Source organism: Agelaius phoeniceus, chromosome 11 (genome assembly GCF_051311805.1).
Source record: "Agelaius phoeniceus isolate bAgePho1 chromosome 11, bAgePho1.hap1, whole genome shotgun sequence".
Classification (NCBI taxonomy): domain Eukaryota; kingdom Metazoa; phylum Chordata; class Aves; order Passeriformes; family Icteridae; genus Agelaius; species Agelaius phoeniceus.
Genome location: NC_135275.1, coordinates 9630940 through 9656966, shown reverse-complemented (window position 1 = coordinate 9656966; position 26027 = coordinate 9630940). Strand labels below are relative to the sequence as shown.

Sequence of the window (26027 nt, the reverse complement as noted above, 5' to 3'; positions counted from 1 at the left end):
GTGGCTGTATAGATGCCATAAAATACTGAAGAAATAAATTGCTGAGATGAGAGTAAGTGCATCATTTTCAGGGTTTTTCTTATTACAGGTCACATATTGCAAAAAGGAGATCTACACTTCACTGCCAGGGGATGGCAGGTTCAGGGAAGGCAGCAAGAGGGAGGGGGAAAAACACCCACAAAACTTACAAAAACACATAGGTTCTTTTTACATTGTACTGAGGTGATTATGGGTCCCCACAATAACATTAATACTAACTCTCTAGGACAAAAATCACAATATAGAATTAAAATTCTTTTGTTCTCACAGTTGAGATCAGTTGAGTCTGTTCTGAAGCAGTTTTGGTGTACCAGCTGCACAGAGGGAAAGTTTATGTAATGACATGGGGAGGGCTGCAATCCCTGTTCTGTCCCTTTTAATTCTGGCTTTTCAAATGACGTGAGGAACCCAGGTGGAAAGAATCATTCTGCATGTCTGGCCATGTGGCAGAAAGGAAAATGTAATTGATTATTCTTATTAAGGGAACTGGTTTTTCAAGTTTATTCAGTTTCATGCTTAAATTAAAATACGCAGTGTAGTTAAATATTCTGTCTTTATTTTAGACATAGCTTGAGCTGACTATAGGTATTTCACTGATAGCAACAATGAAAATTGTAATATAAACCTAAGAAAGTTAATGGAAAGGGAGTGAAGAATGCTGTGGTCAAAAACTCAGAGCTTGAAATGCACTCACATCTTGAAGTCTGCACACTGTCCCTGCTTCTGTCTGTAAAAATGTTGAGTTGCCTCAAGTCCATCAAAAAGAAAGAATGACCAGAAAAAGACTGAGATATTAAGAGATTCAAATAATGGCTTCAGAAGCTAAAAGGAAGAAGTTGTCTTACAGTTTTTCTTATATATAAGTTTAATAATAAATTACTCCTCTGTGCTTAATCACTTTGCAGGCACATCACTCTCTGGGTACCCAAATGCTGGATGTGTTCACCCACTGGATATGTCATCACTGCAGCATTTCTAAATGGACCAGAAACTGCTGAAGGAAAGGTTCAAGGAAGGTACAGAACTATATAAATAATTTACCCAGTGGGAGAGACCCCCACATTTTGTATTGTTTGTAAGAAAACACTCAGAAGCAATCTCTGCTTTGTGTTCCCAAAGGACACATGCTGTCAGTAGTTATCAAGAATCTGTGACTTTTATGCAAATTAGGTAATTTACTGTCCAATTATGACATTTCAATACAAAAGCAAAGATTTCATAAGCTACTATTAAATTTTTATTTTAACAAATTATTCACGTAGTCAGGTGTCATCTGAAAAAGAGATTTAGAAAATAAGTCTTGAGAGGAAAAAAAAAAATCTCAAAATCAACACATGATGCTGTCAAGCAATGAAACACAGCTCAAATTTGAAGGCAATAGCATCAGTTTTCCATGCATGGAAAGCTACTAACCCAAAGTAACAGAAGGAACTTTAGGCTATTAGTGAAGTTTCTGTCTCTTCAAAACAGCTGTAATTGACAAAAGAAAGCAACCTGACAAAATACAGCCCATGGTTCCAGAACCTGCATTCTGCCTCTCAGCATTGAACAAGTGAACTCTGATGGGATCAGTCACATTGCAGCAGGAAACAAAGTGATTGCCAAAACTGCTCTCCATTGATGGTTTTTTTCAGCTTGCTCTCAGGAGCATGTTTTGAACAGCTTAAAGGGGGGAATCTGGAAACAAGCACCTTCTAAAGTCTATCAGCCTAATAAAGCATTGTGGTCTGCTGTGAGTTCAATTTTTTGGAAGCTTCTCTCACACTATTTTAGCTGTCATTTCTTTGATTAAGTCTACAGAGATTGGAGTACCTGGCTAACAGCCTGGAAGAAAGCCTTGTAACATAAATGATTATTGTACAGGGTGAAAGTATGAACCCAGAGAAACAATCTTTACACTTTCTCTCTCTCCTTAATGACTTAAAATTATGAAAGGCTTGAAGGGTGCAGGATAGGTCTTCAAAAGCAAATAGCCAATTAAACACAGAAGTTCCTCACCAACTGTCTCCTTACCTTGCTGCCACACACCTGCAGATTTGCTGCACAACAAACAAAAGCAGTTTCCCCAAGCCTGGCATCCTTGTCCTTCCCTCTGGCAGCCACCTGAAGAGCTGGACACTGAGCCCCTCTGCCCTGTTGGGGACCTCATGTGCTGTGCTGGGTCAGCAGCAAACCCCAGCCCACAGGGTGATGGTGCAGCTGGGAAATGCTCAGGAGCACCTTCTCCACCAGTGCCACTCACCTAAAGCATTACACAGGTGATGTCCAGCATCACTTAGAGAGGTTCAGGAGATAACTGCTGCCAAAGCAACTGGGCTGCAGTAGGTTGGGTTTGGTTACACCCTTCATAAGGAAGGCAGCCATGAGACCGGCTTGTTAAAATCCTTGTGTTTTCATGCTGGTGCCTGACTTCATCCTCACAATCAAGTGATGCTCACTGGTTCTCTACAAAATCATGTCACACAGTGGGACAGTGCAGGACAGGATTGTCTTGCCTTAGGAATGAGTTAGAGAAACCCTGCCAAGACAGACTGAAAACCTCTGTTAATGATGGGAGACATGCAGCTGGAACACAAAGGGAGAGAAGCAAATCTTGCAGCCCAATGGCTGCTTCTAATATCCATGGAAAGGTTGCAGATCCACAGCAGGAGGCAGCAAGGATGACTGGAAAGTCTCTGAAAGGAGTTCCAGGCATCAAACGCTTTGCTGTAGCTCTTTCCAGTACCTGCTGTCAAACACTTCAAAGAAAAGCTCAGGAGATACCAGCTGAGATAAATATGAGAATAAGCTCCTTAGTCAAACATCTCAGCTTAATTCCTACTGCTTGGAGAATCAGAGGTGATTGCTTATATACCTGACTGGTTTTAAAGCACAAATTTAAACACTATTCTCAGTCAAAAGCATGCAACTCCTTTTGATTGTCACAGATTATTTTCTTTTGTCCAACAGCAAGAAGACTGAAGGAATCCAATGCCTAAGGAAAAAATATCTTTCCTTAAACTCACCTCTACTTTCTCCAAAAAGAAATTGAGTTTTGACAGCAGACTAGAATGTGAGCATCCTACTATGAAAGCATAAGATCTAAAATGCTTGATTTCAAAGTCTCAAGAAAAACAGTCTGACTCTGCAGGTTTTTTTGGGGTGTTTTTGTGGGAAGAACAACCTCCTTCCTCATGGAAGTGCTTTTCTGTCACAAGACCATAAAGATACAGCTACCACCCACTAATTTTCACTGTCATCAAATATTTCTGTTACCAAAGAATGAAAAACTTTCCACTGCTTAATCCATTTACATGTTTATATATTTCAACTCCCTCATTTTTTATTTTTTCAGACACCACCAATCTATCACTGCCTTTATTTCTAAAAGAAATCAACTTTTACCATCTTCTTCAATACTACTATAAGACCTTTTTTTAATGCAGTAATTAGAATTCAACATATTACTTTATGGGAGAACTCAACAAGAAACTTTATCATGTCATTACTTAGTCTGGCTTGCATTCTTTTTCTGTACCACTGAAGTTCAGCTTCACGCTGACTGGATTGCTGGAGAACTTTAATTTCTACCATAGTTATTGATGAATAAAATTAGCACTTTAGAATTCTTTACAGGTAGGCTTTTCTGCTTCCTTAAGCACAAAACACATGATAATTCAATTGCAATTAATTTTAAACATAAAGAAGTTACTGAAAATCCTTCTGAATTTGAAACCCATTTAAGTCAGGCATAAAAAGAAGACTATTTAAAGTCGTGACAATATGACTGTAAAGAACTGAAACCATGGTTTTTTCATCTAAAATCTGTCATCTGATGAAAATGAACAAAAAAATATTGAAGTTGATATTCAATTTCTTACTGGGGGCTAGTTCTGCCTCTGATAGCACAGAGCCCATGTACATTATGTTCTAGATTGTGAGGTATAATGCAGTGGATTGCATTAAATAAGAAAAAGATGGGAAATGCAGTAAATAGGATAGTAAAGAGTGTCACCTGTATCTTAGAATCTTTAGGGTCCTCTATCATGTGATAATGACAGAAGCAAATGTGATTTTTGCACAAAAGCTAAACCTGGGAGGAGGTCTGTGCACCACAACCAGATATTAGCTAACACTTCTCCAGATAACTCTGTGTGGTGGGCAGGACACCAGGCACCCACCACAGCCACTTTATCACTCCACAGCTGGACAGGAAGAGAAAATATAATGAAAGGTTCATGGGTTAAGGTCCAGGAGAGAGATTACTCACTAAATACCATCAACAGGCAAAACAGATTTGAACTGGGGATATTAACCGAATTTATTACTTACAAAATCAGAGTAGGATAAAGAGAAGTAAAATAAATCTTAAAACTACCTTCCTACTACTCCCCTCTCCTTCCCAAGCTCTGTCTGCTCTCCCCAGCAGCACAGGCAGACAGGGCATGGGGCTGCTGGTCAGTTCATCACACACTGTTTCAGCCACTGCTCAGAGCCTTGCCCCTCCTCCAGCCTGGGGTCCCTCACATGGGATACAGTCCTGCAGGAGCTTCTCCAGTGTGAGTCCACCCCACCTTCAACAACTACGTGCTTTTAAAATCCCTACACTGTTTGTACCCACTCAAAGGTGTTTTGATTGCACAAATATTAACGTAAGAAATTTTTGGAAGACAAAAAATTGATACTAATACAAGAGAACCATACAAGCTCTTTAGAACACCAAATAGATTATGGATCGGCTTCATCCAACTACTTCTGCCAAGTACCCCAGGTGCTATTTTTACCTTGGCTGTTAAGTCTGAAGCAGTTGAAGAAAGTTTAACAGCTAAAAGGGTGTATCAAGTATCAGAGATGCCTCTAGCCATAGCTAGAGCCTTGTTCAATTTGCCACCTTATTTGCATCACCCTTTGCAATGCACTAAGTGAAATTCTCAAAATTTATGTTAATCTTGTCATATACGGTTTTGTACCATTTCCACTGACAAGGAAACTGCTGGCCATTAGGAAATTGCTGGCCATTACTGCTGCACAGAAAGGAAAAAACAGGGTTTCATTTGCTGAGATCTGTTGATTGCAGAACTGCTTATCCACACAGTGTCTTTGCCAGCTGCCAGTCCTCAGCGTGCACAGCACGTGAGCAGAGCTGATCACTCTGTGCCCACGCTGCAGGGAAGCTCCAGCTGCTGGGCAATCTCAGCCTTGCTTCATCAGGGGAATCCACTCCTGGCACAGCAATGGCACACTCAAGTGCCCATTAAAAGGCTCCAAATGCAGACACAAAGCTCCAAACACACAGCAAAGCAAATATGAATCAAGAAGAAACACTTCTACTCACTCAGTCATCAGTGTAAATGCAACCCCTGCACATCCAGCAGGAAACAGCACAGGGAAATCCCAGCTGCACATATTTTCAGCAATATCACATCAGTGAGGCCAGAGGACTCCAGTATCTATTTTGTGCTGTAATTGCCTCAGACACAAAAATAAAGATAAATGACAAACAGTAGCACCTGGCTGGAAAGCAAGTCTTCCCAGCTTCCTTTCCCACTTTTCATGCAGGAGTTTCCTCAGTCAAACAGCCCATACCTGTCCCACCAGGTGGCTGATAAGAATGTTCCAGCTATCTACAAGCAGCTCCACAGCACCAGTGAGCTAAAGCTTTTTTCCCCTCCTTTGAGTAAATTCACAACCAAGCTATCACCAAAAACAGACAGTCTAATGTATGCCAAACAATTAAGACAGCTTTTACAGATAACAGAAATACACTATATGCCCTAGCAGGCCCCAGAGAACACATTCAATGTAAAACCTTTTGAAGGAGAGACCAGGTTTACTTAGATATGATAATGTCTGGCATTTAAACCACTCTTCAGCATTTTGAGATGCCATTTTCCCCTTCAAATATTTATCTTTTCAGTCTTTAGAGCATCTCTCCCTGATTTTCTAGTACTATCGTGCTAAACAAACCAATACAAGCAAATTTTTGTGTGATAAGACCAAAATCACAGTAGAAGACTCTGACATCAGCTGAACCACAGGGTCACCTGTAGCTGATGCACTGCCCTGGTCTGTGGGCTAAAGAGTCTGGCAAAAAAGGCAACATTCACATCTGTCTTAACAAATCCATTTCCCTGGTTAATCATTCCTTTTCATTTCTAAAGATACCACAACAGCATAATAACATCATTGCTAGTACCAAAAAGTAAAATCTAGGAGGTGGCAACAACTATATGAAATCTGTAGGTGTGCTTATAAGCTACCTTTACAAAGAGGATTTTAAAATAAAGGAACAGCAGTGGAAAAGGATAATCCATAATGTGAACACTTATTCTTCAAATTTCATTGTATGGAATTTTACTTTTCCTAAGAAAGCCAAATATTTTTAAAGAATTCAGAAAAAGAAGAAAAACATGCCAAGGTAGGCACTCTGTGTGTGCACATTCACAATCCAGACTCATCAGGTACAGGAAAAACCAAATTCACATGCACTAGCAGAAAGCATAACAAGGCAAAGGATATTTGCCTTAAACCAAAACACTGACAGAGTCTGAGACTGCTTTTGCTTCCTCTACCTGACAGATGCAAGTATATCCTCAAGAAACTACAGAAGTAGGAGAGTAAGAAGGGCAGTTCTATTTCAGGCTTTGCCATTAATTTACCACATAGGTTTGAGGACTTGATTTTTATTTGCAGTTGACCCATGTCACAATCATTATTTTTGCTATCTGCTATATTTCAAAAGGTCACTATTACATTCATTTATGTTCACCTTTTATTCATTTCTACAAAAAACCAAAAATCCAATTGTTCCACTAACAAAAAAGGAAACTTGCTATTCCACTAATTGGGGGAAGTATGCAGAGTTGGAGGAAAAAAAGCCAACAAAACCACAAACAAAAAACCCCCCAATGATTCCCATCGATAAAATTATGTGTAAATATACAAGCATTTCTCCCACTTTACCCAAAACACTGCCTACATGAAACTTCTAACAAATTCTAAATCCGTGTAGCCGACACCACTCCTCGACGCGGGCAGAATTTGCCATTTTTGCGTGACAAAGTGCCAAGAGGCAGCGGAGTGAGGACGTTTCTGTAAAGGAGGATCCAGCTGTGCCGTGCCGAAGGCGCAGAGCGCTCTGAACGAGGCAGGTCCCGTCCGTCACACCCGCGCTGCCACCCCATGGACACTGCAAGCATCCCCATGCCCGAACCCCGGGCATTTCCTCGCTCTGGTACTTCCAGCAGGGACTGAACCTGCTCTTTCTCTGCCTCAACATTAAATCCTCACTCTGCCTAGAGCAGGGAAGTCTCTTCCTAGACTCTCATACAACTTTAAATTGGTGACCTCCAATTTCATTCTAGTTCAGGTTAAGTCTGTGTCGTTAAGAAGGATACATAACACACACAGACAGTTATGGCTTTCTGTACATGAGGATGTGCTGTTATCTAAAGAAATATAAAGGCACAAGGCAGTCCTTTGGCATTCTTGCAGCACGTATGTGCTTTCAAACTCTAAACTGTAAAAATTTTCAACTGAAGTGTGATAAATGAGTAATGTGATGATTGACTCACATAATTAACAGACAGATATCATGTCTATAGGTTAAGAAAAGTTTTATAGATTTATAGTTATGTTTTACCCCCTCACACAGTTATCAAAAGACAGTCAGGGTCAGGACATCAGGCCAGCTCGGCGCTATGGTGACATCTGACCTCCAATCAGGATTTGAGGAAAAGATCTCGACACTGGACAGAGAAGAAGGGCTCGATGGAGAGACCTTTGGGAGGGGTTAAAAGGCAGAACCTCCATTGTGTAGGTGAGCACATGGGACAGGAAATCCTTTGCTCCCAGCACAGTAACCTTTTTCTATATTCAGTTTTCTGCTGTATTTTTGATAAGGTTTAATAAACCCTTCTAAATTATGAAAAGTGAGCAACCATTTCTCACAAAAGCTTCTTCATGTTTGTTATTCAGATCTCAAGAAATTGTATAAACAAACAAACACTTGGCAGACAAACTCTTTTAGTACAAGATCTAGTTTCTGTCCAACCAGGGGAAAAATTGTCCACAGCATTATGTGCTTATGCACTTGACCTGATTTTATGCCAAGATCAGAGATGCTGATTTTGCAAAATGTATCTTCCAGTTGAAATCTGTACAGGATATTTTCAGGCATTGTGGGCTCTCAGTTAAAGAGAGCCCACAACACATGAAAGTACATGCTTTATCTGGAGCCCCAAAGAATAAAAATAATTAGGTCTCCAATCAATTATTCAAAAGTTGAATCTACCTGAACAGGTAAATTCTACTCTTCCACAAACAGCAAGTTATTTAAATTTTTCTTATAAAAGCAGTTAATAAATCAAATCCTGTGAAATATCCACTGAGTGTTGTGTTTATGCTGCAATAAACATTCTATATTTGTAATGTGGAATTCAGAAGACCTTCTCATTCTAAGACATACAGTATTAATTTTGTGTGCATAAAACAAATACTACATAACAATCAGCTCTTTTATGAATAATTCAAGTCCAAGTTAAGTTTTGAATGCTTCCATTTTAATTGTATGCTGGTGCAACTTGATAATCACTATATGACTATTGCAAGAAAAAAAAAAGCGCTTTTTCTATTTCTGCTATTAAATGTGACCAGTATATTGCAAATCCTGTTCAGGGCAGGGTCAAGTTTCTGCTCATGCTGTATCACCACTCTGTGCACACCATTTTCAGGTTCTCTTGCACCACAACTAAAAGATCATCCCTCAATATAGAAAATGCTATAAAAATAGCTGACCTGTGGTTTTGTTACTTTTCATGAAGAAATAGAAAACATTGCTAAAGGACAGTAATAATTTTAAAATTCTAAAATAACAGAAAACATTGCTAAAGGACAGTACCAGACATGGGTACTTAGGTATCAGTACAAAACACAGTTCACAAGGAATCAAAATATACAAACCTACACCTAGAACAGAGTGCAAAAAAAACCCCTAAACAATCACAAAACAGAAGGAACCCCCTTAAGAGTTCAGAAGGCATGAAAAAAGGTAACTGTAAAAAACATTGATCTTTTTCAATTGCTTGTCCACATGTACAGCCCACATTACTTTTTCATGGCATTTCACAAATATTTCCTTGGCCTGTTGCCAAATAATCACAGCTCCCCAGCTTCCAAGCAGCACAGTTGGTAACCTTTGGCTCTTTTACACACTTCTGCTCACAGCAGCCACCCTCACAAGGACACCCAGCTGGTTTGCATTTCTGCTGCTGACTCTCCAAATGCCTCTGTGCTTTAAGCACAGGTGCACAGCCCCTTGAGCCTCTGAACGTGCCAGCCCCAAAGGTGGAAGCCAAGGTGGGGCTGAGGGGGACACAGGGCCATGGCATTCCCAGGATTGGAATTCCCACCACACTCATGGCACAGCTGCCGAGCCAGCTCCACCACAAACTGAGCTGCACAGGGAGAGCTCCTCCCATTGCTCCTCTCTACCCACCCAAGGACTGGCCAAGACATAATCAGGTTGATAATGCAATGCTACCAGTGTTTTTTAACCCTGGCTTATAAATGTCACGTTTTAACATCTAAAAGTTAAATGTAGGAATAAATTAATACTAAATGTACACATTAGTGCTTTAAAAACAGTTATAAACACTTGTAAGAAGAGAGCAAAGCCTGACACTGCAGAAAATTCCTGGGAAGTATGGAAGAACTTGGATTATACCCTAGGTAAGAACAGGAAAGGCAGCCTGTTTCTTCAAAGCATGCAAACTTTGAGAAAACAAAAAAAAAACAGACAAACAGATTTATTACAGCCTGCAACAGGGTTGTGTGCATAGGACTGAACCAAGACTCTCACATTAATTGTACCAGTACTGTCTTAACTCTGCAATAAACAGATTCACTTTGCTCTCAGCTTGTGAGTTTGCTTTCATAGGCTACAAACACTAACATTTTCATGTATCACTTTATACGGTGGTTGGTGATTTTACCATTGTTAAGCACCTGAACACCCCTTCTTGGAAAAATAAAATGGTTAGGCGTACACACACACCAGTACTCACAATTTTTAAAGGATTTTTTTAAAAGTTCTTTAGTTTCATTCACCAGAAGTACATTTCACAGAGGAAAATTGCATTTTATTGATATAATCGTAGGGCACTGAACCATTATTTATCACTGTTATTAAAAAACCCAAGACTAGCTCACATTTTATTTTACTTTAAAAAGTCCTCTCCCCCAAGAGAAAAAACCAAAAAACAAATAACAAAAAACTAAACAAACAACAAAAAAAAAATACAGCACATTAAGAACTCATTAACCACCTTTGATGTTTGGGGATTTAGAAAGCAAAAGGTACAGAGGTGGTGTCCCTGGCTTATTTTAACACACTGCCTGTGTTTATGCCCATTTCACACTATGCAGCGCCATTTTCTAAATGCTTTTGCATTGCACCTTCTATTGAGTTGCAGATTAGCCAGCTCTTACAACCATGATAAACATTTATTTTAGACACCTTGTTACTGTCACAGCAAACATCACAGCATATCTCACAGTTAAGAAAGCCACCACACAGAGTATCCCCATGCACTTTCAGAAATCTCCAACACACATACACAGTAACACCGTACCTCTTCAGAGGGCTTCAGCTGCCTGCCCATACAGAGTAACATCCCATTGCTTCAGGGGGCTGCAGGGCTCTCCCCTTTGTTAGCCCAGCCTTTTATCCCCTCCTGTTGATGCACTGCACCTGTGTGCCCTCTGCTCCCTTTGCTGGTTGGTCAGGGCACCCCATGGCTCGTTACCCCCAATGCTGCTCACCTGCTGCTCACAGCTGTAGCCCATTGGGGATGATGAGGCTCAGCCGCAGCCCCACTCCCAATTACCACAAACTCTGCACTTACACGTTACAGACACTTTTCTTTGCTAGCTGCTTCCAGTTGTTTGCAAGAGTTTATTCACAGCCATCGAACATTTATGAACACCTGTCAGGTGCAAACAATTTCTTTACTGTGGGACAGCTGCCCTGTCAGAGACGCTGTATTACAAGTCCACCTTCAGAAAACACTCTTCTGTTATTCTCCTCTTAGCAAAGGACTTTACCTCATCATCATTAGGAAAATACAGGTGTTGCAAAGGAAATATTAAAGTGTTTTTACATAACTTTTTATTGCTGTTTCGCATCAGAATTAAACACCCCCTCTTTATTAGTTCAGCTTAGAAACTCAGAGAGAGAAGGTATTATATTAAATTTGCCCATAAAGCTGTATAGTTACCCCCAATTTTACAAGCATGTATTCTCCAAGAAAAGGAATGCTAGCCAATATTTGCAGAGCAAGGTTTTTATAAAAATAAAATAAATTAAAAGAAATAGTCAATTTAGGGTTGAACATTCCTACGAATATAATGTACATAGCCACATACTTGTCATTAAATACAGGGCATAAAAGTTCCCTTTGGAGAGAAATGTTAACTCATTTCTGCACTTGGTTGTACTTCTATCATTACTGCAGGAGGCGACTAGGAACACTTCGTTTTTATGAAATCGTGACTATTCCAACTCCTGTTACTATCACTAAACACAGCAAAGAAGCTCCAACAGCACTGGAATGATAAATTATTATTTATTTTATTTAATAAATAATAATATTTATTTAAATAATAATATTATTTATTTAATAAATAATTTAACCAGACCCGCCCTCCTCGGAGGGAGGAGCCGTTCCCTGAGCACCGCCTGCCTCAGGCCGGCTCCGTCACGGCTGCCGAGGGGTCCCGGTACCGGGGCTGTGAGGGGACCCCTCGTTAACAGCGGCTGCCGAGGGGGTCCCGGTGCCGGGGCTGTGAGGGGATCCCTCGTTAATAACAGCGGCTGCCGAGGGGTCCCGGTACCGGGGCTGTGAGGGGATCCCTCGTTAATAACAGCGGCTGCTGAGGGGTCCCGGTGCCGGGACTGTGAGGCGACCCCTCGTTACCAGGGGCACTGGGAGGAATCTGGTTAATAACAGCGGCTGTTCAGGGGGACCCCTCATTATCCGGGGTGTCGAGGGAAAACTCGTTAGTAACGGGGCTGCTGACAGAATCACAGAATCACAAGGTTGGAAGAGACCTTCAAGATCATCGAGTCCAACCTGTTCCCTGACACCTCAACTAAACCATGGCACCGAATGCCACATCCAGGGATGGTGACTCCACCACCTCCCCAGGCAGAGCATTCCAGACAGGACCCCTGGATAACAGGCGGTCCTGAGCGGGACCCCGTTAATCTCAGGGGCTGCACGTCCATGCCATGAGGCCAGGGGACGAAGAGCCCGGCACGGCCCTTGGGCCGCTCCTCCGCGGGTGCCGCCGTCACCGCTCGCTGCCCATGCGCGCGGCGGCCGCGCAGGCGCAGGGGCGGGGCGGGGGCCGGGCCGGCGGGCAGCCATGGTGTACATCTCGAACGGTGAGGGGCCGGGGGCCTGGGGCAGCCGCGGTGTGTGACTGCAGCGGTGGGGGGCCGGGCCGGGGGCTGGGCACCGACCGGGGGCTCCGGGGCTGCGCTGCGCGGAGTGCCGCCCCCAGCGCCGCCGCTGCCGGGACAGCCGGGCAGGGTCTGGCAGCTGCCGGTGTCGCGTCACCCCGCGCTGCCCTGCGGCCTGTGGCCGAGCCTGGTCTGCTTCTAAAGCGGATTTGGGGACTTTGACAAGTCCAAGTCCGTGCTGCAGACACCGGGAGCGTCACACGGCAGCACTTGAACCGCTTACGGGGAATCAGACTCTGCCCGGTACTTTGTGTGGGTTTTCTGGACGCAGAGCTCCTGTGGCGGTACTGACCCCTTTAGCTGACGTACTTGGGCAGTACCCTGCAGAAAATGAAACTCCCTGCCGTGAAGTGCAGTTTCACCGTCCCAGCTGCAAACTCTGGACTTAGCAGATCTGGTTTTGTGTAATGCACTGTTCAGTGTCACACACTGAACATCTTGTATCTGAATATGTTACAGGACAAGTTTTGGATAACCAGAGTCGGGCTCCCTGGAGGTTGTCATCTATAACAGATTTCTTCTGGTCAATAGCAGATTTTGTGGTTCTGTTGTAAGTAGAAGTTAATTCTTTTGGTGAGCTTCATTTTAGATTTGACAGAGGTGGAAGTTACACAATGCTATCAGTAACACAACAATAAAAATATTATATTTACTCTCTAGCATTCCAGATGTATAAATGCTTTACTACAACTATGTGGTTGTGTTTATTAAGCACAGTATACTTAACAAAAATTGCATGAAAAGTGGTTATAACTTATTGGCAGTTCAAATGAGTTTTCTTACATTTCATCTATTTTGATACTGCGAAAAGAAAATACACACTTTTGTTAAAAAGCATCTACTAGCTGTATATAAATAATTGGGCTGTTTGGAGAATTTCTACTGGTGACAATAGATTCTGACTATGTAAAATCACACAGTAAACACAAATCAAAGCCAGTTAACAAACACAAAGTTCATGTGGTGTTTTCAACAGTTCTTAGTGATTTCAGTTATAAGTTTATACTTTATGCATTTCTTGCATATTACCAAGAAAATTAGATTTTATAATTTAAAATATATAATTATTTATCATTAAAAATATGTAATATAATTTAGATTTTATAGTTTAAGCTTCACTGTAATTTGGAATTATTTCAGATTTTAGTTTCATATGTAGGAGACAAACTGCCAAGATTTAAACAACAGTGATCATGAGAGGATACACTGTTCATTCCTGAACACTACTTACTGGTTTTCAGGCCATTTCTTACCTTCCAATCAAAATATTCAAAAACTATATCCAGCTATCAATTCACCTAACCATTGTTTTAATTTTTCAGTTTCCAGAGCATTATTCAACCAGACTTAAGAAGAAGAGGCTACACATCTTCCTCCTATTCAGGATACCATGATGGAAGAGGGTATTTTTTTCATATTCACACCAGTTTTTCCCCTATCTTGGTGAAGTGACATGAATCTGAGTAGATTACAGTTGTGATTTGCATTGAATTGGGTTGTGCAGGAAGGCTAAAATGGTTATCTGCACTATTGTTGGTAACAATACACAGCTTTGGACAGCTGCAATAGCAGTACAGACAAACACTCTCTGAAAATATTTTTGAAGCCTGCCTAGGAGACAAGATATATCTTTGTTAAAATTTTATTTTCTTAGACATGTTTGTACTCAGCATTTGACTTGCATTAGTGCAGTCATTTCTTGCATTACATTACCTAAAGTAAAACACTGGTTTAGGGGTGTAATTTTTATGAACAGTGCAGCCTAAGTGTTTTGTAGGACTGTGTAAAAGCATCAGTGGTCTGTGGCCTTCTCACATCACACAGCGGTAATGAAACAGGAGAGGATTTTTGTGATAGTGGGGTTGGGGTTTTCTTACAGCTTTCCAGGTGAAACTCAACTTTAGAGATTCAGACTTTTTCACTACTGACATTTAGAGACAGTTATTGTATTTCATGTTGAAAAGTTTCATCAAGGTAGAATTCCTTTCTTTTCAGGCCTCCAGCAAATCCTCGCCGTAGGATGGGCCGAATAAATCACTGGGGTGGAGGCCCCAGTCCACCACCAATGGCTGGAGGTGGATGAGGAAGGTAATTCCAAGTCTGCTGTATCCTGCTTTGAAGGGTTTGAGGTTTTTTTTAAGAGCAGTGTTAATTCAGGGTTAAGGTAGAATGGAGTGTCTTGTCCTCCTGCTGCACAAGTTACCAAAACAGGAAAATAATCAAAATTTTTCAATAATAAAAGAAATAAACATACTTCCAGTGAAGGGGAGAAAAAGCAGGGGAAGGGATGTTCAAAAGGATTTTGGTTTAGGAATGGTGGGCTTTCACTTTTAATTGCACAGAAGTTGATGGACAAAGTGCAGCAAAGATTTTTGAGCACAGCTGATAAGTTATAAATAACTTCTCATCTTTTTTGGCTGCTAATTTAAAGATCAGATTGTTAGAAAACGATGCTTTGTTTGCATTTCTAATAGTTATATGACATGTGATGGGTTTTGGTTAAAGCTGATATTTCTCAACAGAAAAGAAAGAAAAATATAAAGTTGTTGTTTTACAAGACAGTAAAAATGGGTTTTTTCTCCCATTACAATGATACAGCCATACCAATCTTGAATTCCAATAAAGTGTAAAAATCAGAATTGCTTAAAAATAGAGGTAAAATTAAAAGAGGTTTTACATTTCTTACAGCTGCCTGATATTTAATTCTGTTTAATAATTAGTTTGGCTGCTGGGAGTTACAGCTGACACTGAGTGTATTTACAGTATGGTTTCATTTACTTTTAGACTTAAGTAACAATGTTTGTTTTTCATCAGTCACTCCTATTGTTACTATAATAAAAGTTACAAGGAAAAAAAACAACCCATGCTGGTGGTTAATACCTGTAAATCTTGTAGGAAAAAGTTCATATACCAGGAAACACAGACACCAGTATTTCAGTTCACTGGAACAAGGATAAGCTTCTTCCAAGTGGGAGAAAAACCCAGGAAGTTGTGGTGTTTTTTTCTTGTTGAGTAGACACAAGGCCAGCAAAGACTGTGGAGATGGCTTTTGGTTAATCACAGCAATTTGTAACCTGCTCAGAAATAAAGTTAGCAAGTCTTTAGCATGTCTCATTTAGCTAAATTAAAAGCAATATTATTTTAAATTTTTTACTTAATTTTATCTCACAAAGAGGCCTCTTTAAATGTACTGTTACTGCTTTATCTTTCAGGTAAACGCCTGCTGAAGAGGCAGGCACAAGCATACACATCAGCCAGATGAAAAGAAGAGTTTAGTGGTGGACCAAATGGGGATGTGTATGCCTGACTGGAAACTGTTCTGTGATGGAAGCAGATCAATGAAGTTGTACTGGGAACTCCTTCCTCAAGGATCCAGTGTAACTGAACCACAGTTTCATTAAATAGATGTTTACTGTCTAAAGTCTTTGTATAGTTTCTGAACATTTTACTGTAGTTGCAAAGTTGTAAGTAAATTATATTTGGCTTGTCACAAGGCTGATTTTCTCATCATTTTTAGAAACTGAAGAAATCTGAAGTACAATAAGCCTTCTGCTATTCAGATGAGAAAAAATACATACAATATAGTTGATAGAGATGGTCCCTCAAGAGTCAAAGCAGCAATTCCTAAGAGCTTTTATACTCACACTCTCTGGACAAACACTCTGCTGTATTTTCCTTCTATTAATGATACTCTAAAAGCACTTCAAAAATGCAGTGAACAAATTACTTTGTTTTACAACCCTTGCTTCAGTAAGGTCCATAATGGTTTTTATAACAGAAACACCTCTTGAAAAAATTCTCCACTATAAGCTTCATTCTCCACTATAAACTTATTGAAACGTGTAAAAACACTTACTGTACAAATTTTGGGGTTTTTTTTTACAATAAAAATAGGTGTTGTTATTATTACATGAGGAAAAAAGAGGTCAACTCAAATACTGACAGCTCTCCCAGAGTAGTTATTTTCTTTCAAATAGTAACTATCTTTTATCTGATTTACCCTTTTCAAGATGGGAGTTTCTCAGTGCTCTTGCACTGAATGTATTCCTTAGCGGGAATTTATTTAGTCCTTAGCGGGAAATTAATCAACAATGCCCCTCAATTAACAAGGCACTCCAGCAGATACCACTCCTACCTAACACAAAATTCCTCTCTTTTAGACTCGGCTGTGCAACAGCAACTTTCAGCCTTTAAAAACCACATCTCCCCCAGCTGCAGTCAAACATCCTCTCTGCACAGTTTATAAAGGAGCTCGCTGCCCACAAACAGGGAGGCCCTTGCATGGTCAGCTCCTCACAGCTGTACCACGCACACCAGCTGCACCACAGTCTTTGCATAGAGTATTTTAAGCTGCTGGAGGGCCGTATGCCCTTCCTGCAGCCCCTCCTGCAGCCCCAGCCCAGCTGAGAGCGTTTGGTTGGTGCTCCACCAGACCCGCGGCAGCGGTAGCGGCGGGGCTGCTCCCCAGGCTGCCCGTGCCGCTGCCGGGCTCCTCAGCGCCGGAGCGGGAGCCCCGCACTCCACTACAAGTGGGGCCATCCCCGGCAGCGCCCGGGAGCCGCCGAGCCCCTCCCGGTACCTGCTGAGGGGCGGCACCCGGCCAGGGCCCGCCCGCTTCCGCCCCGCGCCGGGCTCGGCGCCGCTCGGGCCCGGCAGACGCGGCTTCCGCCCGGCCGGAGCATGACCCAGGCGGAGAAAGGCGAGGCGGAGAACGGCAAGGACAAGGAGCGCGACCGGGAACGCGAGCAGCGCGGCGTGAAGCGGCCCATCGTCCCCGCCGCCGTGCCCGAGTCGCTGCAGGAGGTGAGGCCCGAGCCGAGCGGCGGCTGCCGGGCGCTGCTCCCTCCCCGCTGGGGCGGGCCCGGCCCGGGCTCGGCCTTTTAAAGGCCTGCGGAGGGGCGGTGTGGAAGCGCCGGGAGGGCTCCAGGTGGTCCCGGGGGCTCGCTCTGATTCCGTGCTCGTTGTGCCACTTTCAGCAAATACAGAGCAACTTCATCGTGGTGATCCACCCCGGCTCCACCACCCTGCGGCTCGGGCGGGCCACGGACACGCTGCCCGCGGGCATCCCGCACGTGATCGCGCGGCGGCACAAGCAGCCGGGCCAGGCGGCCTACAGGGACAGCTGGCTCCTCAGGGACGGCCTCAATGTAAGCGGCCCCGCCTCGCCGGAATCCGCCTGCCCATCGCCCGTTCTGCGGCGGTTTGGTTTGTTGTGTGGTGCACATGTGCCTTTTATCCTTCATGCTTTTCCAGAGGAGAGAACAACTCCTGTCAAACTTGGTTTTCACCCTTTTAAGGACTGTAGATGCCACCTACTGAAGTCAGTAGGCTTGGACCAGTCTGTTTGCGTTTTATTGGATTTGTTTTCAATGAACTAAACCTAAAGAATTGATAAGTTGGGGGTTTACATGTTGATTTCCCTGTGCTATGGTCTGGTACCACAGTCAGTATTTCTTCTGATGGAATGCCAGCTGTAGGATTCGAATCAGACTTTTTCGTTTGTGAATGTGTTGGTTACTAGTGACTTGGGTAACACTGCAAGTCATTTCAGTGCAGCCTGGTCACAAGACATATGTAATAATCTGAATCTGTAAAAATCAAACTAACCTCTCTAATATTAAACGTCACCATTTAATAATTGAGATCTGTTTAAACATTTTTGCTCCTACTTCATATGTCTGTAGTTAAGTAGATAATGGCCTGAGCACATCACTCGAGATGAAGTCCAGTGGCCACTAAAAGCAGTTAAAAGATTCAAGTTGATTTGAATAGGTGTTGGGTACTCTAATATAAAAAATAGTTTCTTTAAAAATGAGCATAAGTCCATTTTGGATTGTACAAACATCTGTCCTTTCTATTGTCCATCAAAATTTAATTAGTAATGATTTCATTGATTCCTAATAGCTTGAGTACTACCAGTGTACAGACATGGTTTGAAAGTATTTACATTGCATTTTTGGGGTTTTTCCTTAGAAACCTGAAAGTACTGAGCAGAGACAAAATGGCCTTAAAATGGTGGACCAAGCAATATGGTCCAAAAAGATGTCGAATGGAGCGAGGCGCATACCGGTGTCACCTGATCAGGTAACTCATTCTAATAAGGTCTTAATAAATTGTTCATCCACACAATCCTTGGGTGAGATGCTATGCTTCAGTGGACAAGCATAGATACCCTTTCTAGACCAAATATGGATAAATGTTATTGTGCTACCTAACTCTGAAAACATGAGAAAATTAAGATTATAAGTGTTTCCTCGAGGGCTGGGTTCAAAGGGGTATTTAATTTTTCTTCCATGCATAAAAAGTGACCAGTAAAATATTTATCAAGAGGATTTGGTTTGGTTACATTTCAGGCCAGGTCCTACAACAGACAGATGAGGCCTGCCATTTTGGATCACAGCTCTGGGGCCAAGTGGACAAACACATCAAATCATCCTGAATTTTTGGTGGGAGAAGAGGTAAGATTGATTATCCTGCTCAGTGAGGCTTTGTGTGTTTTAATGCAGCCATGGATCAGTTGCAATCTGCTATAAGTTAGTATGTACTGAAAGATGTGTAAAGCTAACCAAGCAAAACTGAGAAACTTTATGGTGGAGGAACTGAGTATTTTTTATCATTCAGCAAGACAAGAGGGTTTCTCCCATTTGTTTAACAAGTATCTTGGATCCCTTGCTGCTATAAATCAGTGTTTTTGCAGGGAGTAGGTGAGAACTTCACCCATATGGCATAATTCAGAGAAAAGGCAAGAAACTGATAAAAGTATCCCTACATGGAATTGCTGCTGAGTAACTTGATATTTGTGGGCTTCAGAGTGTTTAAATTATTTTAGTTTCTAATATGAGGTAGTGGGAAAATATACCTTTATATTCACTAGATGTCTGTGAGCAAAAACTTTCAAACAATTTAGACTATATATTTGCTGTCTTTTTATTTTAATGGTTTATTATCAAGCCCTTTTACAAAGAAATCAGCTGTACTGCTGTTACATCAGTCTGAGCTCTGCAATGTCTTGTATGTGCTTCTGAAACACTTCCCAGTTGTTTCTCATTTTGTTGCTGTTTTTTTGGGAAAAGCAATGCCCAGGATGTCATCTCTCACTTTCAGGCCCTGTATGTTAATCCATTAGATTCTTATAACATACACTGGCCCATTAGAAGGGGGCAGCTGAATCTCCACGCTGGACCTGGCGGCTCCCTCACTGCAGTACTGGCAGACCTGGAGGTTATATGGTCACATGCAATACAAAAATACCTGGAAATACCCCTGAAAGACCTAAAGGTGAGCTGTCAACAGCACATTTTTGTGCTGTGGCCTGTATACTCTTCTCTAAGTGTTAAAAGGGAAACAACTTGCTGGTATTGGTAGCCTCTTACTGATGCTTTCCTCAATAAATACCTTCTTTCTGCTGGTGAGCAGGGTTCCCAAGACTTCATCTGGAATTTTGTCCATGTCTTTAAGACAAAAGCTGTTGATAAAACCTCTTAACATGGATGTTTAGAAATCCCATTATAGACATTTCAGTCTTAGTCTTTGTTTGGGTGTTTTTTGTTGACTGTAAAGGAGGCACCTGGGGAAGGGCTGCCTAATACTTGTGTAATTACTTCTCCTTGCCAAGTAGGTGTTTGTCTCATGCCTGAGGTACTTTTAAACATTTTAATGGCTGTAGACTCTTGGCACTTACTTAGAACATAATTTTTCAAGTATTAGAAGCCTTCCCCTTTCCTAAAATTTTGATTTTTCTTTTAATAAGTTGTATATCAAACTTTATTGGAGAGCTGGCTTTAATTTACTCTTCCTGTTTTCAGTACTACAGATGCATTTTACTAATTCCAGACATCTATAATAAACAACATGTGAAAGAACTGGTAAATATGATCCTAATGAAGATGGGCTTCTCAGGTAAAATCCATAATGAAGAAATACTCAATGATTAATTGCATAAGATTTATTTTTTTTTCCTTTTAAGGCATACTTTTGCACATTAGTCCCAGGTTAGCTGGGACTAGCACCCTCATCTTTTGCCAATCACATAACCTGTCTCTTTTAAAGGGGCAAAATGGTTGGCTAATATTGAAACAAGTTTTTTGGTTTACTGTTATGCATTCCAGCTGTGGGCTTCTCATTCAGCTGAGGTAAAAGCAGCAGCAGTCTGATTTCTTAAATATTTCTAAAATGCACAACTGTCCAGAAGGACAGACTGGAATCTCTGGTACTTCCCAGGTTTAAGTATGGGCTTGGGACACAAATGTACTCTGTAAAGGTGGATTGTAGGGAAAACAGAGGGTCAAATTGGATCATATAACTACTTAAAGACTGTATCTGAAATACTAACAATAATGCTATTTGAATAAAACCAGAAAAAAAATTAGGAAAGCACTTTATGGACATCCAGTAGCCAAGACCCTGCACTACCAGATTAAAAAATAATTGCAGTTTGGAGATAATGCCTTTAATTTTGTAGAAAAAGGATCATTTGACCCTGCTCTTAGCTTCTTTTCAGGACTTTTAAAGCCTTATCCAACAAAAAAAATCTTTAAGTACCCCCCACCCCATCTTCACTAAATATACAGACTTTCATTCAGGCTATTTGTAGATCTTGAAAAGACATAAAATGTCCTTTAAATGTCAGCAACACGACTGTAAAGTTTGGCATACATTTAATACAGTTTTTATCTCCTGTTGCTAGGAATTATTGTACACCAGGAGTCTGTCTGTGCTACCTTTGGAAGTGGTTTAAGCAGTGCATGCATTGTAGATGTGGGAGATCAGAAGACAAGTGTTTGCTGTGTAGAAGATGGTGTTTCCCATCGCAACACCAGGTACCTTGGAGTGTGCAGAATTATTAGAATCATGGACTTACTTGCTTACTAAAGATTGGACTTCTAAAAGGAGACAAAATTTCTATAAATATAGGGGTTTTCCTGCTCTGAGGCAATTAACAGAGACAACTGTTACAATATGAACCTTAAAGAATTATCTTTAAAAGATGAAAACAGGCAGAACTGATCATAACCAATACTGTGTTCTGCAAACTGTGGAAGTAGGGATTCCAACATGTCTAAAATATTCTTAGCATTCCTCTCCCTATTGCTGCAGTCAGCCAGTATTTCAGCAACTGCATAAAAAGATTTTTTCTTCTCTGTGCTTTAGGCTGTGCCTTGCATATGGGGGATCTGATGTCTCAAGGTGTTTTTACTGGCTTATGCAGCGAGCAGGATTCCCATACAGAGACTGCCAGTTAACTAATAAGTTGGATTGCCTGCTGCTTCAGCACCTAAAGGAGACATTTTGTCATCTAGATCAGGTGAGAAGGGGAAAATTGTGTGTTATCCCAAGTAATTTTTTTTTTCTTTTACAGAGTGTTACTCTGGGGAGCCTTTCTGTGAGTCCAAGTTAATTGTAAAGATTTTACTCAGGAGAATACTGGCAAAAGCTGTAGAAGCTTTAGACTTGAAATGTTTGTAACTTGGTTTATTTTTCATCTAGCTGAAAGGAATCCTAACCCTTAGAAAGATAATTTCTTTGTTCTTACTGCTGAAAGAAGCTGGTAATAGTTGCATTCTTGCTGGTTTTCAACTTCAGTTCTGTAAGATCTGCCAGCAGGTCTCTTCTTCCTGCAAAACCCTCATTGTAGAGGCTTAGGCATGTAGAAAGCTGTCAGGCACATCATACTATGTGGAAAAGACTTAAAAAAACCTCAAGAATAGCTAAATAAAGTCCATATTAGAAGAGAGTTTTTTTCCTTTTTACTGTTTTCTGTAATTAAATAGATTACACAGCTTGATAAACATAAAAGATACCTTTTTTTTTTTGTTTGTTTCTTACCTTAGGATATTTCTGGATTACAAGATCACGAGTTCCAAATTCGGCATCCGGATTCTCCAGCTTTATTGTACCAGTTCCGATTAGGGGATGAAAAATTACAGGTGATTTTTAAATTCAATTACAACTATAATGAGCATTCAGACTCAGAGCCTCAATTTGTATCAGTCCAGTGCTACTAAGCCCATCTGATTTATGGATTGTTCTTAAACTGTGCTTGTAGATAAAATTAATTCCTATATGGATGGGTGGGCCTAATGCAGAACTGGTGGATACACAAGACTTTCTAAGTAGCTTTAGCCACAATTGTTGTTACTTCATCTAAATATGATAATTATCCTTCAAGTGCAAAGTGCAAAAAAAAATAATGTTAATTTTGCAAGTTTTTCAGCTCACCATTGAATTTTCTAATTTTGTAACAAACAACAATTGAGTACTTGTTTATCATGCAATGCTAAATCTGTAAAGAAACTTGTGTATTTATTGGGATATTTTTTAATTATAAAAAACAGAAGACACTTTAGTATTTTACAGACTACCTGGAAAAAAACCACCTCTATTTAATTTTGAATTGTGAGAAAAATAGAACAAGACTTTTTTTTTCTGCAGTAAATGCCATAAGAAGGAATACTGTAGTAAAACCATGCCAAATCTCTCCTCAGGCACCCATGGCTCTGTTTTATCCAGCAACTTTTGGAATTGTTGGACAAAAAATGACAATTTTGCAGCACAGGTCACAAGGTGATCCTGAGGATCCTCATGATGAACATTATCTGCTGGCCACACAAAGTAAGCAGGAGCAGGTGTGTGATTGCTGGTTTTATTTTTCATGAACTATCATTTAATTGGGGAATTAAATGAGGACTCATTTGCTCATCTCAGAAACCTGAGTTTCTTATCTCAGTCTGAAGTATTAAAGAATAAATTTAAAGTAAGAAGTTACAGATGCCTAAACAATTTTTTAATTAGAATTTTTTAATTTAATTAGCATTTTTCCAGTCTAAGAAGGGATCCCTACATTATGGGATTGAGCAATCAGATGGAGTTCAAAATAAGCCCTTACTTAGAACATGAGGATTAAAGTGAAAATTAGAGGAGGCAACAATGCAGGGCTTAACCTTGCTGTGCAAAAAGGTGAAGGGAAGTACAATGGTGCTTAGTTAAATCTTTGTACTGGTCTATAACTTGCTGTGACCTTTTTGCATTTTGTTTTTCTCATTTTTAAGTCTGCAAAAGCTACAGCCGACAGAAAGTCTATGTCAAAGCCTGGTGCATTTGAGGGAGAGTTGAGAGGCCAATCCTCAGACATTTCAGAGAGGATCTACCCACAAGAAGTGGAGCTGGGCTCTTCCCAGGGTGACTGTATGATACCTGGCAATGATTCAGAGGAGCCTTTAACTGCACACATGTCCAGGAAAACTGCTATTTCTCAGTTTGAAGGCAAAGCCTTGGGCCTGGACAAAGCCATCCTTCATAGCATCGACTGCTGTGGTAAGAATTCCATTTGTACCAGTCTGTGAAATAGACCTCAGGGTGGGTTTATGTAACTCCTGTATTTCACCAAAGACAGATGTGTCTCCAGGTTTTATCATCTGGAGAATAGCTACACTGTTTCTTATGCTTGCATCTCTGTTGATGTTTCTTGTGCTATGTATCCAAGGAATAGAAGAAGAATTTTAAAAGCAAACATCAGTTTCTGTCTGGTTTGACTTGCACTAGATTAATTGTAATGCAGGCCATAATAACTTTATAAAACAGATGTATTTCTATATATTCATTCATTCCAGCATCTGATGATACAAAAAAGAAGATGTACAGTTCCATCTTAGTAGTGGGAGGAGGCCTTATGTTTCACAAAGCTCAAGAGTTTCTTCAACACCGAATCCTCAACAAAATGCCACCTTCTTTCAGAAGAGTTGTTGAAAATGTTGAGGTCATCACAAGGCCTAAGGTAACTGTTAACTGATAGCTAAGTAGATAGCAAACTATGATTGGTTGAAATCTTTGAAAGATTAAAAGAAAAAAGTTCTTTTAAAATCCCAGAGTAGTTGAATATCTGAGATATAAGGGAGCTTTCAGCCTATTTTAACATAGCACTGGCTGGTTAGGGACAGGGAGTTAGAGGCAAAGCAAGAGTGTGACTGGTGCAGATCACTGAAGTGTTTTATTGGCTCAAGGCCCTATTCTTAAAGAAGCAGTTAGTACTGGCCCATGAAGGTAACCTGTCTCCTCAGCAAGAAATTAGGATTTGTTTTATTTTTTAGTACTATAAAGATAATAGATAAACAGGCATTGAGATTAATTTTCATTGGGCATTAATCAGGCAAAACTTGTAAATATCCTTCCATCTATTTCAGAGCCTCCTTTACTGAAGGCAAGATTTTCATGATGTGCTTAAAAAGCACCTTAAAACAAAAAGTGACTTCTTAAAGCATCCTGAATATCAATTAAATATTTTTATCTCACTGCTTTTTCCTGGGTAATACTGAAAAACTTTTCCCCTAGCCCACCAGATTCTAACTAGTGAATAGTGTTGGAAAATAGGATACAACTTTGGAGAATGATGCAGAATGAGACCAATGACTGTGTGCAATGTGTGTTTTGAATTTAGGATATGGATCCACGTTTAATAGCCTGGAAAGGAGGGGCAGTTCTGGCCTGTCTGGACACAACACAGGAGCTGTGGATATACCAGAGGGAGTGGCAGCGCTTCGGTGTCAGGATGTTACGGGAGCGAGCTGCCTTTGTGTGGTAGTGGAGGGGCTTACAGAGGAACCTGTAGGGACTTAACTGAAGATTCCTTTCCCCAAATGCCATTTTTTTCCCAGTGCACATGAATTGATCTTCTGCTGATAACATATTTTTTGTATTTTATTAATATTAACTTCAACTGAGATTTTTCTGGACGTGTTGTAAAAAACCAAAAGACTTACTGAATTCATTTGACTTCAGCTACCCTTTGTCTTTTAAATTGTATGCATTGAATTCTGCATACAGGGTACCACTCTCATCTCCAGAGTAACTATATTTATATTATACAGGTAATGTATATTAAAATTGCACAATGTAAGAACTTATGTGAGAGATGTTAAGCCAAGATTCATTCCAGAAACATGTACACAGAAGCAACAGCTGAAGAGTGCAGCTGTGGGTTTAATGTAATATTCTGATTTCTACTCTGATGTTACCAGGAGATGAAGTTGTTATATAAGTGATCATTAGGGTAAAAGTGAAAAGAAGAACTAAAACTACAGTCACTCTTTGTATTTTACTTATGTAATAAATTATTTTGTGGAAAGACAAAGAATTTGGGAGTATTTTTTTCTTGCCCTGTACTTATCACCTCTTAGTTTTTCATTATCCATTGTAGAGTCCACTTTTTTCTTTTTTTTTTTTCAAAAATAAATATAATACACCCAAAAGACCTAGCTGCAGATTTATACAGCCAGCACATCTTCCAGTTCATTCCACCTGAGGGCAGTGAGGCTGCACTCCTCAGCCACCCTGCAACACCAACCAAACCTGGTTTGGTTGAGCAGCTGCCTTCAAAACCACAGGACTGGTTTGAACTGGAATATTGAAGCTGGAGTTCCTGAACAAACTTGAGAACATTCCTATTGCAATAATACCTAAATGGCAGTCTCTTTCATATGACCTTATCTAA

At 40.7% G+C, this 26027-nt stretch overlaps 2 protein-coding genes across 3 annotated transcripts; both read left to right on the top strand.

The window, feature by feature from the left end:
• Positions 1–12354: 12354 nt before the first annotated feature.
• Positions 12355–14633, top strand: SELENOK (selenoprotein K). 2 transcript variants are annotated; one of them, XM_054639954.2, is made up of 4 exons: positions 12355–12463; positions 13001–13091; positions 13864–13944; positions 14537–14633. In XM_054639954.2, the coding sequence occupies exons 1-4, from the start codon at positions 12445–12447 to the stop codon at positions 14631–14633; spliced, it is 288 nt and encodes a 95-aa protein (XP_054495929.1). In that variant the 5' UTR covers positions 12355–12444. The 2 variants fall into 2 exon arrangements, with proteins under 2 accessions (XP_054495929.1, XP_054495930.1); XM_054639955.2 differs by having other exon boundaries at positions 14537–14624.
• Positions 14634–17116: 2483 nt separating this feature from the next.
• ACTR8 (actin related protein 8) lies at positions 17117–25670 on the top strand. Its single transcript, XM_054640170.2, is given in 13 exon segments — positions 17117–17351; positions 17354–17688; positions 18515–18625; positions 18895–18999; positions 19646–19819; positions 20347–20440; positions 21228–21360; positions 21692–21845; positions 22372–22467; positions 23026–23166; positions 23590–23854; positions 24151–24314; positions 24975–25670. Coding segments are annotated over 13 exon segments (2046 nt in total). The 5' UTR covers positions 17117–17221; the 3' UTR covers positions 25119–25670.
• The last annotated feature ends 357 nt before the right edge of the window (positions 25671–26027 follow it).

What these genes read in the sequence shown, in the direction of transcription:
- SELENOK (XM_054639955.2), top strand. An exon ending in GCAGATTTTGTGGTTCTGTT is followed by an intron (nt 13,092 to 13,863) that starts GTAAGTAGAAGT and finishes TTAATTTTTCAG; the next exon opens with TTTCCAGAGCATTATTCAAC. An exon ending in GGATACCATGATGGAAGAGG is followed by an intron (nt 13,945 to 14,536) that starts GTATTTTTTTCA and finishes CTTTCTTTTCAG; the next exon opens with GCCTCCAGCAAATCCTCGCC.